General features: G+C 41.6%; 1 protein-coding gene across 1 annotated transcript in view; it reads left to right on the top strand.

Annotated features, from left to right (window-relative positions):
- LOC119953684 (dynein heavy chain 17, axonemal-like) overlaps positions 1-17,358 on the top strand; it is an 821,504-nt gene that overhangs the window by 131,910 nt on the left and 672,236 nt on the right. The window contains 2 exon segments of the mRNA XM_038778213.1: positions 14,337-14,453; positions 17,074-17,347. Coding sequence (XP_038634141.1) covers positions 14,337-14,453; positions 17,074-17,347 — 391 coding nt within the window.

The following is a 17,358-nucleotide window of genomic DNA, read 5'->3' as shown; positions in this document are numbered from 1 at the left end:
AAAATCTTCTATAAATAGAAGAGAAAAGTTTAATGAAGACAAATGTAGGTCCTTTACAGTCAGAAGCCAGGGAAATTATAATGGCAGAAGAAGTGACACTGGTTTCTGTCTTCACCAAACAGGGCACAATAACCTTCAGAAATGTTGGGGAACTAAGGATCTAGTGAGAGGGTGGAATTGAACAAAGAAAATAGTTCTGGGAAATTAATGGAGTTAAGGCTGACAAATAACCAGACCTGATAATCTACATCCCAGAGTACTAATGGAAGTGGCCCTGAAAATATTGGATGCATGTGTTGTCATCTTCTAAAATTCTATAGCCTCTGGATCAGTTCTTACAGATTGGAGTGTGGCAAATGTAACCCCTCTATTTGAAAAGGGAGGGAGTGAAAAAAAGGGAGAATTACAGACCAGTTAGTCTGACATCAGTAGTGGGAAAGATGCTGAAGTATATTATAAAAGATGTGATAACATTAACAGACTTGGACAAAGCCAGCATGGGTTTATGAAAGCAAATCAAGCTTAACAAATCCACTGGGGTTGTTTGAATATGTAACTAGTAGACTAGATAAGAGAAAACCAGTGAATGTGATGTGTTCGGACTTTCAGAAGGCTTTTGATAAGGTCCCTCATATGACGTTAGTGGGCAAAATTAAAGCACATAGCATAGAGGGTCATATATTAGCATGGATCAAAAATTGGTTGACAGACAGGAAGCAAGGAATGGGAATAAATGGGTGTTTTTCCGAGTGACTAGTGGGGTACCGCAGGTATTGCTTGGACCTTAGCTGTTCACGATATATATAAATGACCTGGATGAGGGAAATAAATGCAAAATTCCAAGTTTGCTGATGACAAAAAAACTGGTGGAATTTTGAGTTGTGAAGAGGATGCAATGAGGCTTCAAGGTGATTTAGAAAAGTTGAATGAGTGGGCAAACACATGACAGATGCAGTGCAACATGGCTAAATGCAAAGTTACATTTTGGTGTGAAAACAACAAGGAAGAGTATTTTTAAATAGTGATGTATTGGGAATTGTCAGTGTACAAATGGATCTGCGTGTACTTGCACATCAGTCAATGAAAGTGGAGAGGCAGGTGCAGCAAGCAATTAGGAAGACAAATGGCATGTGGCCTTCATTGCAAGATCTTTGAGTTAAGAAGTAGGGATGTCTTACTGCAGTTATTGGTAAGACTGCACTTGGAGTATTGTGTGCAGTTTTGGTCTCCCTGCCTAAGAAATTATATACTTAGCATAGAGGGAGTGCAGAAGTGGTTTACTGGGCTGATACTGGGGTTGGCGGGACTGTCATATGAGGAGAGCTTGACTGGACCTGGATTGACTGGAATTTAGAAGGATGAGAGGAGATCTGGTTGAAACGTATATAATTTGAACAGGGCTGGACAGACTAGATATAGGGAGGATATGTTCCCTGGTTGGGGAATCTAGAATCAGGGACCACAGTCTTAGGATACAGGGTAGGCCATTTAGGACTGAGATGAGGAAATATTTCTTCACTCAAAGAGTAGTGAAAGTATGGAATTCTCTACCACAGAAGACTGTGGAGGCCAAGTTACTGAATGTATTCAAGGAAGAGATATTTACTTTTTTAGATTTTGATGGCATCAAGAGGCATGGGGAGAAAGCATGAATATGGCATTGAGATAGAGGATCAGCCATGATCCTATTGAATGGCAGAGCCGACTTAAAGGGTCTCCTGATTCTATTTCCTATGTTTTAATGTTTCTATTTTATAGATGTGTTAATATCATAAGGGGTAAGACAGACTAAGTAGGAGAAACTTCCCACTTGTGAAAAGATCAAGAACGAAGGGGCACGACTTTAAAACATTTGCAAAAAGAAGCATAAGTAATGAGAAAAAACATTTTCTTAGAGGGTTTGGTTAGTAGGGTCTGGAATTCACTGCCTGATAGTGTGGCGGAGGCAGATTCAATTGGGTGGAGGCAGATGTAATTGATGTATTCAAAAAGGAATTAGAAGATTATTTGAAAAGGAACAATGTTTAGTGTTTACATTGAGAATGCAGGAGAATAATAATCTTTATTATTGTCACAAGTAGGCTTACATTAACACTGCAATGGAGTTACTGTTAAAAGCCCCACGTCGCCACACTACGGCTCCTGTTCGGATACACTGAGGGAGAATTAAAAATGTCCAATTCACCTAACAGCACATCTTTGGGGACTTATGGGAGGAAACCGGAGTGCCCAGAGGAAACCCACGCAGACACTGGGAGAACGCGCAGATTCTGCACAGAGACCCAAACCCTGGCATTGTGAAGCAACAGTGCTAACCACTGTGCTGCCGTGCTGCCCGATATGTCACGGTGCATTTGCCACTTGGAGAACAATGCAGACATGATGGGCCAAATGGGTTTTTTCTGAGCTGAAACAATTCTGTGATTCAGTTAAGTCTTTTAATTGCCTACCATTATACCCAGGACTGTAGAGGCTTAGATTTGAAGTACGAGCTAACAGAAAGGTTTCTAAATGTCATTTGTGACGGTTTTGCTGGACATTCCCATCGGCTCTGTGGGCGAGTTCCCCATCGCTATCTAATCACACTTACTCACTTTTCTGGGCCCCTCGTGAGTTTTGCATTGGTTTAGCCTACACCTAGGGAGGTATTTCACTAAATGGGAATACAATTCTATAATAATCTTTATTGTCACATGTAGGCTTATATTAACACTGCAACGAAGTTACTATGAAAAGCCCTAGTTGCCACGTTCTGGCACCTGTTTGGGTACACAGAGGGAGAATTCAGAATTTCCACATTACTTAACTGCACGTCTTTGGGGACCTGTGGGAAGAAACCGGAGCACCCGTAGGAAACCCATGCAGACACGGGGAGAACGTGCAGACTCTGCACAGACAGTGACCCAAGCTGAGAATCGAACCTAGGACCCTGTCGCTGTGAAGCCATAGTTCGAACCACTATGCTACCTGCTGCCCTTAGGGGCTTCAGTGGGGATGCCGTGGCCGAGGCTGCACATAGCTCCGATTTGTGCACTGAGGAGCTCGCTGGGGAGCTCTCAAAGCCTGTTCCCCACTACGCAGTGCGAGCTTGGCACCCTGGCTGTATGCCTGCAGTTGGCAGAGCCACCTGGGCAGTACCATGCTGGTGCCCAGGTCACACTGCCAGGGTGCCAGGCCAGCACTACTAGAGTGCCCTGATGGCACCAGCAGTGCCCACGTACCACCCTGCCCAAAGACATCCGATCCCCTGGAAGATCCCCACAAGTGACATTCTGACTGGTCTCGATTTGTGGAGACCAATACTGAACTACCCTCGCCCGAAGTGTCCGAAGCAAAGGAGATAGATCCCAATACCTCGGGTACCTCAGGAGTCAGCTCATTAAAGTGAGACTAGCTGTCTCACATTAATATGCAGATTTTCCAAAACGTGATCCTGCCCACAATGGGCTGGATTTATATTGCAGTGCCTCGTGAGATCACGTTAGATCTTACGAGGTGTTGTTTGTGAGACAGATAGATCCCGAGAGTGGGGTCTCACGGCTTCCATCAGCCATGCTGCGCTGCGGCGAGCTGCTTTTCGGTGGCAGCATGGCTGTTCGATCGCATCTTTGGAATTAGTTTAATTACTGAGGAGTTGAACTCACTGGCCAGAGCGGCTTCTCAGAGATCAGGCCGCCGTTTTGAAAGGGTGCTCTAATCTCTAAGTGAAGTTATGTGTCCTTGTTATGGGCCAGGGTTTAGAGAACCCCAAAGTGTATCATGGAGTTCACCTGACCCACAACTTTTAATAGATTGTGGTATGGGGAGCACACAGCCCACTCTACAGGTGTGGTACAGCAAAATTGGAAAAGTATTTTTTTAAGCAAAACAATGTTTGTTCTATGAACTACATACAGTGAACATCCTAGCAACCATTAATTCAAATACAACCCCCAAAGAATACAGCACAAAGTAATGCTTGAAGCTTTCCTTTTTAACATCCATACGACTTAAAAACAAAACCTTTATCAGAAGCACATCAAGTTAAAATCACTACTGAAAACACCAAATGATCTAGAGATAGTCTTTTGACGGCAGAGAGAATAGCAGTACATTTGCTTGGTCTGGCTTCAGCTCCAACACTGAAAACAAAACTAAAACACACACTGCAGCCTGCTCAAAAATGAAAGTAAAAAGCTCCAGACAGCCCAGCTCCACCCACTCTCTGACATCACTGCAGTAGTAAACATTAATTTCTTAAAGATACTCTCGCTACAGATATTTATATAAACACCCATTTATAAACACCCATTTCTTAAAGGTACTCTCACATGACACCTCCCCCCAAGAAAAAAAACCCATCAACTTCAAGATGGTTTCATTTTTCACCTTTTCACTATCCTTTAAGAAATGCACACAGTAATATACTTTTTGCGTTTCGAAAAAACAACTGTTTTTTACCCAAACAGGCATAATAAGTATAATGAGTGTCAACAGGTCCATTTTTCTTTCCTCCTCCAACTGAAATTCCTTGTGTCATCACATTCGTCACAAAGCATCGGCTATCACGTTTTCTCGTCCTGCCACATGTACTATTTTTAAATGAAATGGCTTCAACAATAAACTCCAGTGAAACAGCCATGCATTGTTATTCCGGAATGGCTCCAAAGACGTCAACGGATTATGATCAGTATATATAACGGTGTCAGATGGATTGCTGGCCACATGTGAAAATGTTGCAAAGCCAGCATGAAACTCAAAGTCTCCTTCTCAATCGTGGAATACGTTTTCTGGTGAGAATTCAATTTCTTTGAAATATAACCAATAGGCCAGTCTAGCCCTTTGTCGTTGTCTTGTGGAAGCACCGCACCACACCCACATCACTCGGATCAACCGTCACTTTGAATGGGGGTTTTGTATAATTTGGGATGGCTAACACAGGAGCATTGGGTAACACAGCCTTCAGGCCGTCAAATGCCTGTTGACACTCCACTGTCCACTGGAATTTGTTACGCTTCTTGAGCAAGTCCGTCAGTGGAGCGACCACACTGCTAAAATTTGGTACAAATTTCTGGTAAAATCCACTCACACCAGGAAATCGCATTATTTCCCTTTGTCTTGAGGGTATCAGAAACTCCTCAACAACTGTTAGTTTTACATCCGTGTGACCATTCGACCCTGTCCAATTGTACGGCCAAGGAAAGTGACTTGAGCCTTTCCAAATTCACTTTTGGCTAGGTTTATCACCAAACCCACCTCCTGAAGTCGATCGAATAACTCCATCAGATGTTTCAAATGTTCTGTCCATGTCTGTCTGAAAATTACCAGATCGTCGATGTATACCGCACAATAGGGTAATCCTGAAACAACTTTGTTAGTTAACCGTTGACATGTGGCTGGTCCATTTTTCATGCCAAATGGCATAACTTTGAATTGGTATATACCATCTGGAGTCACAAAAGCTGAAATCTCCTTCGCCCTTTCAGATAAAGGTACCTGCCAGTAACCTTTAAGTAAATCCAGTTTAGAAATAAAAGCTGATTGTCTTACTTTCTCAATGCAATCCTCCAAACGTGGGATAGTATAATAGTCCATTCTTGTAACTGCATTAACCTTTCTATAGTCCACACACAACCGTTGGGTACCGTCTGGCTTAGGTACCATCACTGTGGGTGTGCTCCATTGGCTGCAACCCACTTTAATTATGCCATTTTTAAGCATACTCTCAATCTCTGTTAACCTGTGCCAATTTTAAAGGGTTAAGTCTGCATGGATGTTGTTTGATTGGAACAGCATTTTCCACATTTACATCATGTATAGCCATTTTAGAACTTCCCAATTTATCTCCATAAATGTGCCCATGTGATGCCAATAACTCTTTCAGATCAGCCTGTTTTTCCTCTGGAAGGAAACTCAACAATTTATCCCAATTTATAAGAACACCCTCGTTTTCCAATTTAATTTGAGGTATGTCAAATTCACAGTCATCTGGATTTGGTTCGTTACATTTGAGTTAGAATCATTAAAACCTCCTTTTTCTCTCCTTCCCTTTCAAGGTACCTTTTAAGCATATTCACATGACACACTCGGTGAGTCTTCCTTCTATCTGGTGTTTTTACCACATAATTCACCTCACTTAATTTCCTTTCAATCTGATAAGGTCCACAAAACCTTGTTTTAAAGGTTCACCTACCACTGGTCACAACACTAAAACTGTATCTCCACTGGCAAAACTATGAACTTTGGATTTCTTGTCCGCTACCCATTTCATCACATTTTGTGCAACTTTTAAATGTTGTCTAGCCAATTCACCTGCTCTATTTAATCGTTCCCTGAAATTTGACACGTAATCCAATAATGCAAATTCTGATTTCTCACTCATCAATTTTTCCATAATCAATTTAAATGGTCCTCTTACCTCATGACCAAACATTAGTTCAAAAGGACTAAATTTGGTTGACTCATTAGGTGCATCCCTAATTGCAAACAGTACGAATGGAATTCCTTTATCCCAATCCTCTGGATAACCTTGACAATAAGCCCTCAACATTGTCTTTAATGTCTGATGCCACCTTGCTAACGCTCCATGCGATTCTGGATGGTATGCAGTTGATTTAAATTGTTTTATTCCTAAGCTATCTATAACTTCTTTGAATAACCTTGAGGTAAAATTTGATCCTTGATCTGATTGTATTTCTGTGGATAGTTCATATCTAGTAAAGAATCTAGTAAAGTCCTCCACAATCTTTTTAGCTGTAATATTACATACTGGACTGGGCTCTGGAAACCTGGTAGGCACATCTATTATAGTCAAAAGATATTGATTCACACTTTTTGTTTTCGGAACCAGTCCTACCAATCAATTAAGACCCTTGTAAAAGGTTCTTTAAATGCTGGAATGGGTATTAAGGGCACTGGTTTTATCACTGCTTGAGGTTTCCCTATCACTTGACGTGTGACATGATTGACAAAATTTACCAACATCTGTATGTAGTCCAGGCCAATAAAAATGTTTCTGGATTTTAACTTGAGTTTTCCTTATTCCCAAATGACCTCCCACTGGTACCTGATGTGCAACTCGCAACACCTCCTTTCTATACCCTACCAGCAATACTACTTGATGAACGTCTGCTCACTTTTCATCTGCCTGCATATGTAAAGGTCTCCATTTTCTCATCAAGACAGCACTTTTACGGTAATAACACTCTGGTACACACTCAGATTCCTCTTCCGTGTATGCTTTCTGATACATATGTTTTATTTCTACATCTTTTTATTGTAACTCTGGCAATTTTCCTGAACTAAAAATATATCCGCCTCATCATCCACCTGTTCTTTTCCAACCACCTGATCAAAACTCGTTTCTGATAATTGCACTTCACCTTTATCTTCACTCTCTGATTTCTCCTCTTGTTTTAACCTGTGACTTTGCAACCTTGTTACTACACAATCCAGAAAAATCACAGGATATTCATCCTTCAATCCTTCAGTTGTCTGATTTTCCACTGGCTTATCAACCACAGTAGGCATCACTCCCACCTGCGATCCAGCTATATCATTACCCAAGATAAACTGTATTCCCAGACAAGATAGTTGATCTATTACTCCTATCACCACTTCTTCACTGGACTTTCCAACCTTACCTTATATAATGGAACATTACTCCTCGCACCCTGAATTCCAAATATTACCACCTTTTTTGGCAACATTCTTCCCAAACTACGTAACTCCTCATCTCTTACCATTAAAGATTGACTAGCTCCCGTATCTCTTAGAATCTGCTCTTCCACATGACTTCTCAATACATCAGGAATTGAACTTTGAAATTCCCCCAAAGTATAATTTATCTGAGAGCTTCAAAGCCCTTATCCACCTATCAACATTACTCTGTTTGATCCTTTCAAACTCCATGTATGTTTGACCAAATTCTTTCCTTAAATTTCTAAACCTTTGTCTGTAGGCTTCAGGCACTAGTTCATATGCACCAAAGATGAATTCAGAGACGCCTTCTCTGATAGTGATGCATATACTTCACTAGACCTACCTACCAACTTTGTTTGAATCCGTAATACCCACATCTCCTGTGGCCATTTCATTTGTTTAGCTACCTTCTCAAATGAAATGAAAAAGGTTTCTACCTCCTTCTCATCAAACCTTGGCAATGCTTGGACATACTTAAATAGATCCCAAGCCTTCGACTATGACGCTCTTTATCACTATCCTCATCACTGTCATCCTACTGTACGTTTCCCTTCATGCCTGCCAATTTTAACTGACTATCATGTTTCATGGCCACTTTCTGAAGTTCAAACTCTCTCTCTTTATCTTTTTCCCTGATCTGCATCTCCCTTTCTCTTTCTTTTTGTTCTCTCTCTTTATTCTCTCTCTGTCTTTCTTTTTCTTCTCTCTCTCTCTTTCTCTTTCTCTTTCATTTTCCTCTCTCTCGCTCGTATTCAAGCTGCTTTAATTCTTTTTCATCTTCCATTTGTTTACTTTGCAATTGAATTTTTGCCATTTCCAATGAGTCAAACTGTATCTCAGGCAAATTTAAATGCTTAGCCACCGCCATAATTACCTCACCTTTCCGCATTTTGTCAGGTAATGTTAACTGCAATGTTTTTGCCAGATCTAACAGTCTGCTTTTAGTCTCTGTCCGTAAGTTACTGCACGTGACCGTCTCCACCCCCAAAAAACTTCTGAGTCTCTGAAAGAGCTATTGTCCACAACACACTCCTTACTTAAACTAAAATATGATACCTGAAAAGCACCCACAAAATGCTCACCCCTCACTGTCTTTAAGTTCACAAAGCCAATCCAACAGATAGACTTTTATCCCGGACGAGCCCCTAATTTGTTATGGGCCAGGATTTAGATAACCCCAATGTGTACCATGGAGTTCACCTGACCCACAACCTTTAATATATTGTGGTATGGGAGCACAGGGCCCACTCTGCAGATGTGGTACAGCAGAAATGGAAAGTATTTTTTTAAGCAAAACAATGTTTATTCTGTTTGTAGATAACAGGTCTTTCCTCTGTTTTTCAACCAGCCAGCCAGTTTTCTCCGTAATAGAGAGGGATAGAGCAATTTCTATGTCTTTGAGTTATCGTTGGATATAATGGGGGTGAGGGTGGAACCATGCCCGCTGGTGGTGATGTTTGGAGTGCTGGATATGTGGAACTACTGGAAGAGGGCCAATGTTATGGCCTTCGCCTCCCTGATTGCTCAGTTTCAGATTCTGCTAGGCTGGAGGTCGGTGGCACAATTGAAAGCGTCAGAATGGCTGGGGGATATGGTGGGGGAATTTTAGAAATGGAGAAAATTAAGTTTGAAAAGAGTCAGAGAGGCATTTTGTGTGAGACGGAAGCTGTTTCTGTGTCTGTTTAAAGAATTTTTTGTTGCTGGCGAGTAGGGAGGGGCGGAGGGGAGGGAAGGAGGTGGCGGTGGTGGGTCTTTTGGGGGAGAGGAGGGTTAATTTGGGAAAGGTTTAAAAAGTTGAAAAGTCAAACTGTACTTTAGCTGTTCTTTGGATGCTTGTGCAATTTTTTATGTTCATATAAAATCATATCTTTTCATGGCTGTTTTTTTTCCTTGTGAAGTGGAGCTTTTCCCCTTCGGGCATATATTCCCTTGGGTTTTTAGCAATTACAAACATAAAGACATCCCACAGATACAATAATCTATGTATGACACTTAATGAATTCCCCCTTAACTGTTCCAATTTAGAAACAAAATCCCCAAAACCAAAAACCCCTTTTCAAGGGTGTAGCCCAGAACTCTGCATTCTCACTTGAATGGGATTGGCTTTTCTTGAGATTCTGACCCCGTCTCACCAGCAAGTTTAAATCCTTCCGGAAAGCAAACTATATCTTTTAACTTACCAAAACAGCAGGTAGCTATAATCAATGTTTTTTTTTACTGGAACAGATATTTAGAATGAAAATAGAGAGAGACAGGCCATAACACTGCTGTTCTGTGTCTGAGTCCACAGCAGCCAAATGTGAATGCAAAACCAAAAACAGCTCACAGACCACAGCCTAGCTCCACCCACACAATGGCATCACTGAAGCCATGTGGTACAACAACAACCTTAATGGGACACTCCTATGTCATATGGGTAGGACGGATATAGAGGGATATGGGGCAAATGCAGGTAATTGGGACTAGCTCTGTTGTAAAAACTGGATGGCATGGACAAGTTGGCCCAAAGGGCCTGTTACCATGCTGTAAACCTATATGACTCTATCACCTTGATGACTCTAGTGTAATTTAAAATCGCCCATTAACACTTGTCTTCACGGTGCTGAGGGCCCGGATTCGATTCCGGCTCTGGGTCACTGTCCATGTGGTATTTGCACATTCTCTCGTGTCTGCGTGAGTCCCACCCCCACAACCCAAAAATGTGCAGGGTAGGTGGATTGGCCATGCTGCATTGGCCCTTGGAAAAAAAAAAATTTTTTTTAAATTAAAAAGAAACTACACTTACTAACTTCTCCATATATACAACCCAACGCCTCAGAACTGCTACCAGGGACCTATACACAATATCCATTACAGCTTTAGATCCTTTTCGGTTCCTCCGTTCTATGCATATGGTCTCCACTGGATGCTTTCCCCTCCTTATATCTTTCCTTACTATTGAGATAATAGTATTTCTAATCAGTGAAGCTTCTCCACCCCCTCTACCATTTTCCCTGTTCCTCTTGTAAACTTAATTACCAGGTATATTTTGCTCCCAGTCTCGACCAACCTGCAGCCATGACTCCGTAATAGCTACTACATCATAATCTTCAATTTGTATTTGCGCCTGCAGCTCATCTAGAACATAGAACATAGAACGATACAGCGCAGTACAGGCCCTTCGGCCCTCGATGTTGCACCGACATGGAAAAAAAAAACTAAAGGCCATCTAACCTACACTATGCCCTTATCATCCATATGCTTATCCAATAAACTTTTAAATGCCCTCAATGTTGGCGAGTTCACTACTGTTGCAGGTAGGGCATTCCACGGCCTCACCACTCTTTGCGTAAAAAACCCACCTCTGACCTCTGTCCTATACCTATTACCCCTCAATTTAAGGCTATGTCCCCTCATGCTAGCCACCCCCATCCGCGGGAGAAGGCTCTCGCTGTCCACCCTATCTAACCCTCTGATCATTTTGTATGCCTCTATTAAGTCACCTCTTAACCTTCTTCTCTCTAACGAAAACAACCTCAAGTCCATCAGCCTTTCCTCATAAGATTTTCCCTCCATACCAGGCACATCCTGGTAAATCTCCTCTGCACCCGTTCCAAAGCTTCCACGTCCTTCCTATAATGAGGCGACCAGAACTGTACGCAATACTCCAAATGCGGCCGTACTAGAGTTTTGTACAACTGCAACATGACCTCATGGCTCCGGAACTCAATCCCTCTACCAATAAAGGCCAATACACCATAGGCCTTCTTCACAACCCTATCAACCTGGGTGGCAACTTTCAGGGATCTATGTACATGGACACCGAGATCCCTCTGCTCATCCACACTACCAAGAATTTACCATTAGCCAAATATTCCGCATTCCTGTTATTCTTTCCAAAGTGAATCACCTCACACTTCTCCACATTAAACTCCATTTGCCACCTCTCAGCCCAGCCCTGCAGCTTATCTATGTCCCTCTGTAACCTGCAAGATCCTTCCGCACTGTCTACAACTCCACCGACTTTAGTGTCGTCTGCAAATTTACTCACCCATCCTTCTGCGCCCTCCTCTAGGTCATTTATAAAAATGACAAACAGCAACGGCCCCAGAACAGATCCTTGTGGTACGCCACTCGTAACTGAACTCCATTCTGAACATTTCCCATCAACTACCACTCTCTGTCTTCTTTCAACTAGCCAATTTCTGATCCACATCTCTAAATCACCCTCAATCCCCAGCCTCTGTATTTTCTGCAATAGCCGACCGTGGGGAACCTTATCAACGCTTTTGCTGAAATCCATATACACCACATCAACTGCTCTACCCTCGTCTACCTGTTCAGTCACCTTCTCAAAGAACTCGATAAGGTTTGTGAGGCATGACCTACCCTTCACAAAACCATGCTGACTATCCCTAATCATATTATTCCTATCTAGATGATTATAAATCGTATCTTTTATAATCCTCTCCAAGACCTTACCCACCACAGACGTTAGGCTCACCGGCCTATAGTTACCGGGGTTATCTCTACTCCCCTTTTTGAACAAAGGGACCACATTTGCTATCCTCCAGTCCTCTGGCACTATTCCTGTAGCCAATGATGACATAAAAATCAAAGCCAAAGGCCTCAGCAATCTCTTCCCTGGCTTCCCAGAGAATCCTAGGATAAATCCCATCCGGCCCCGGGGACTATCTATTTTCACCTTGTCCAGAATTGCCAACACTTCTTCCCTACGCACCTCAATGCCATCTATTCTAATAGCCTGGGTCTCAGCATTCTCCTCCACAATATTATCTTTTTCTTGAGTGAATACTGACGAAAGTATTCATTTAGTATCTCGCTTATCTCCTCAGCCTCCACACACAACTTCCCACCACTGTCCTTGACTGGCCCTACTCTTACCCTAGTCATTCTTTTATTCCTTACATACCTATAGAAAGCTTTGGGGTTTTCCTTGATCCTACCTGCCAAGACTTCTCATGTCCCCTCCTTGCTCGTCTCAGCTCTCTCTTTAGATCCTTCCTCGCTTCCTTGTAACTATCAAGCGCCCCAACTGAAACTTCATGCTCATCTTCACATAGGCCTCCTTCTTCCTCTTAACAAGAGATTCCACTTCTTTGGTAAACCACGGTTCCCTCGCTCTACCCATTCCTCCCTGCCTGACTGGTACGTACTTATCAAGAACATGCAATAGCTGTTCCTTGAACAAGCTCCACATATCCAGTGTGCCCAACCCTTGCTGCCTACTTCTCCAACCAACACATCCTAAGTCATGTCTAATGGCATCATAATTGCCCTTCCCCCAGCTATAACTCTTGCCCTGCGGGGTATACTTATCCCTTTCCATCACTAACGTAAAGGTCACCGAATTGTGGTCACTGTTTCCAAAGTGCTCACCTACCTCCAGATCTAACACTGGCCCTGGTCATTACCCAAAACCAAATCCAATGTGGCCTTGCCTCTTGTTGGCCTGTCAACATATTGTGTCAGGAAACCCTCCTGCACACATTGTACAAAGAACGACCCATCTAATGTACTCGAACTATATCTTTTCCAGTCAATATTTGGAAAGTTAAAGTCTCCCATAACAACTACCCTGTTACTTTCGCTCTTTTCCAGAATCATCTTCGCCATCCTTTCCTCTACATCCCTAGAACTATTAGGTGGCCTATAGAAAACTCCCAACAGGGTGACCTCTCCTTTCCTGTTTCTAACCTCAGCCCATACTACCTCAGAAGAAGAGTCCCCATCTAGCATCCTTTCCGCCACCGTAATACTGTCCTTGACTAGCAGCGCCACACCTCCCCCTCTTTTGCCCCCTTCTCTGAGCTTACTAAAACACCTAAACCCCGGAACCTGCAACAACCATTCCTGTCCCTGCTCTATCCATGTCTCTGAAATGGCCACAACGTCCAAGTCCCAGGTACCCACCCATGCTGCCAGTTCCCCTACCTTATTTCGTATACTCCTGGCATTGAAGTAGACACACTTCAAACCACCTACCTGAACACTGGCACCCTCCTGCGAAGTCAAATCTGTGCTCCTGACCTCTATACTCTCAATCTCCCGTACCCCAAAACTACAATCCAGGTTCCCATGCCCCTGCTGAATCTAGTTTATTCATTGAGCTCTGTGCGTACATAGAGCTCTTACTTGGTCTATACTCCCTAGCCTGTCCCTCAGAACTGATGGTTTATTCACTCATTTATTATTTTTTTCATCTGGTCTAACTAGTATATTTATTGTAGTTTTGGCATTACCTGCAGTTCCTGAAGTTGGGTTCCTGACTATTTCTTTACACTCTGCCCTGCTACTTGTTTTTGGAACTGTATTGACTTCCCCTGAGGCCTCCCCCTCATGCTTTCAAGGGCAATTAAGAATGGGTACAAATGCTGGCCTTGCCAAGGAAAGACACATCCCAACAATTCTTAAAAACAAAGCAAGTTGTTATTGCTCATACCAGCTTTATGAACTGGACTATTGGGGAGAATTACATATCAACCTTTTAGCTAGAAGTGACATGGTTTTCTGTGTGTGAAGCTTTGAGTTATGTTTATTCTATATGGAGGAACAATTTGTTTAAATAACTTCTTTTATTCTATTCACATTTATACTTTTTAATTAGTCAATATTTGTACAAGCATAATTGTTTATTTGGTTGTTTTTACATACAGACATTTGAAGAAGACTATGCAGTGTTTCAAAGCAAGATTGATGATTTCGACCGAAGATTGGGTATGATCATTTGCCAGGGATTTAGTGACTGTACAAGCATTATATCTGCTGTGAAGGTAAACTGGATTATGAAAATTGAGTTTGAGATGATGCATAAATTAAAATTGTATGTTTGTTATTACAAATAGTTTAGTTTGTCATTTGATGATTTGTATGGTTCAATAAAAAGGTGCAGGAGAGCATGTCAGGAACAGCACCTGACATATCTAAAAATTAGGTACCAACCTTGTGAAACTACCTCACACAATTGACTACTTACATGCCAAACTGCAGGAGCAGCATGCAATAGACAGCTAAGCAACCCGAAAACTATTGAAGCGTATTAAAGCTCTGCAATCTTGCCACATCCAATCGCAAATGGCTGTGGATCATTAAACTACTAACTGGGAGAGATGGCTCCATAAATATCCCTATCCTTAATGATGCGAGACTTCAGCACAATAGTGCAAAAAAAACCTGAAGCATTTAAAACCATCTTCAGCCAGAAGTGAGAGCGTATGGTCCACCTTGGCCTCCTCCTGAAGTTGCCAGCATCACAGATCAATTAATTCAGTCAGATCAGCCCATTCGATTCTCTCAATTTAATATCAAGAAGCAGCCAAAGCATTAGCTATTGCCCCTCACAGCACTTTGACAGTAATACTGAAGACTTGTGTTTCAGAATTAGTGGCACCCATAGCCAAGCTGTTCCAGTACAGCTACAACACTGATATCTACCTGACAATGTTGTAAAATTACCCAGGTATGTCCTGACCACAAAAAGCACGAAAATCTAACCCAAACCCCATCAGTTTTCTCTTGACCATCAGCAAAGTGATGGAAAGTGTTGTCGATGCTGCTGGCAAGTGGCACTTTCTCAGCAATAAGCTGCTTGCTGATGCTTAGTTTGGATTCAACCAGAGCTACTCGACTCCTTGCGTCAATACAGCCTTATTCCCACCATGGACGAAAGAGATGAGCTCAAGAGGCGAGGTAAATGTGACTGCCCTTGGCATCAAGGCATCATTTGACTTGAATGTGGCATCACGGAGCTCTCGAAAGTGGCAAAAAACATTCATGTATCATGAAGTACGCTGATGTTATTTGCGAGGGTATAATAACTTGGAACACCAGTTCATGGGTGTACAGTTTTATTTTGCTTTGGTGTGATGAGACAAGTGACACCCCAGTGAGAATAAATAGCCCAGTCGTCAGGTGACAATTTATTAACGTAAAGAAGAGGCAGTTTTTTTCCTGGTCTAGTGAAGATATTTTAAAACTGTTGTTATGAAGGTTTACTGCAGTGCCTTAGCTCTAAGACTTGGAAGCTTTTTTGTGTAAACTTGGCTTCAGGCTTGGTGATTGGAAATTGGCCCGTCTGCTTTCTGTGACCGCTGGATGGTAACTGTCTCACCAGGCTTTTCAGGGTCTTGGCAATTATACCTTTGTTGTTCTTTGATTATGCCTTCTGTGCATTTGGCTGTCTGCCCAATCAACTTCCTTGACTATACATTCACATATGTACATCTCAGGGACCTTCCCACTCGTCTATAATCTGTTTCTCCTCCATAAACTATTCGCACTTGATTATTATCCAAACTGCCAATCTAAACTTGTTGCCGGGGGCGCATACCAATTGCGGCCCCTTTGAATACTGTCTACTGCTGTCTCCAGGCAAGTTCATGACACATGCTGCAGGAGTGCCAAACATTGATTGTTGCCAACAAGAGGGAATCAAACATCTCCCCCTGATATTCAATGGTGTTAATATTGCTGAATCAACCCCCTCGCATCAACACCTTGGGAGTTACCATTGATCAGAAACGTAACTTTAAAGAGAAGACCAGCTGAGAAGGCTGACAATGAAAGGAGAGACACGAGACGCTGAAGAATAACTTATTTTCAGATCGTAAGCCAGTGGGGAAATGTTTAAATTTGTATCACCTCTTCTTAAGACGAAATAGATGTTGAGTCATTCTTTATTTCATTTGAGTAGATAGCTAACCAAATGAAACAGCCAAAAGAGATTTGGACATTGCAAAATGTTGGTATGTAGGGACCATGAGATCTCTACATATCGCTCTCAGATGAAATATCTGAGGAATATGCTGCACTAAAAAAATCTATTCACAGTAAATACGAGTTGGTTCCAGAAGCATATAGACAGAAATTTCAAAATGTAAGAAAACAGCTTAGATAGACTTATATTGAGTTTGAGAGAATCAAACGAAGTAATTTTGGATAGAGACATTAAAAGTAGAGGCTCTTGGATAAGTAATTATTTAGAAACATTTAAATAAACACATATTTTACTCATCTTCAGCATGGCAAATGATACATGGAACATGTCAAAGAGTTTCATATTGATTGCAATGAATTACACTAATTAATTACATTTATGTTGCATCTTTAAATAGATGCCAAGTCAAATGATAATGAGAGTGTTGACAAATGTTTGTGTGAGATTAAGTTTTATTTATGTTTGAGAATAGAAAAAGGCTTTGAAATATTTTGGAATGGTGGATCTGGCAGGTGAAAATAGCATGAGTGAATGATTATTATGGTAATGGATGGAGGTAGAAGTGAAGGTAGATGTTACAGAGATAAGACACTTGTTGACAATTTGATCTTCAATTACCATGCCAACTTTTAACTATTATTTTTTAAGTTTTATAATATTATGCTTCTGTGTTTCAGATGTTGAACATGTTTAATTTTTACATCAAGAGGCCATTGATAAAAGAAGAAGTATCTGAAAAATATCCAGTCCTAGTTGATATGATTAACAGTGATTTAGATAATATCAAGTCAGTGTATGACACACATTTGATTGCAACTGCAGCCAGGGGTGGTGTTCCTACTATCAACAATAATATGCCGTTTGTAGCTGGTGAATTGAAATGGGCACAGGAAGTTAATGAAAGAATGGAAGCATCAATGAAGAGTTTCAAATTCTATTGATCATTCGTAAGTGTTTAAAAT

The sequence above is a fragment of the Scyliorhinus canicula genome, chromosome 18 (assembly GCF_902713615.1).
Source record: "Scyliorhinus canicula chromosome 18, sScyCan1.1, whole genome shotgun sequence".
NCBI classification, from domain to species: domain Eukaryota; kingdom Metazoa; phylum Chordata; class Chondrichthyes; order Carcharhiniformes; family Scyliorhinidae; genus Scyliorhinus; species Scyliorhinus canicula.
The sequence above is the reverse complement of the archived record's forward strand: the minus strand, read 5'-3'. Positions and strand labels throughout refer to the sequence as shown.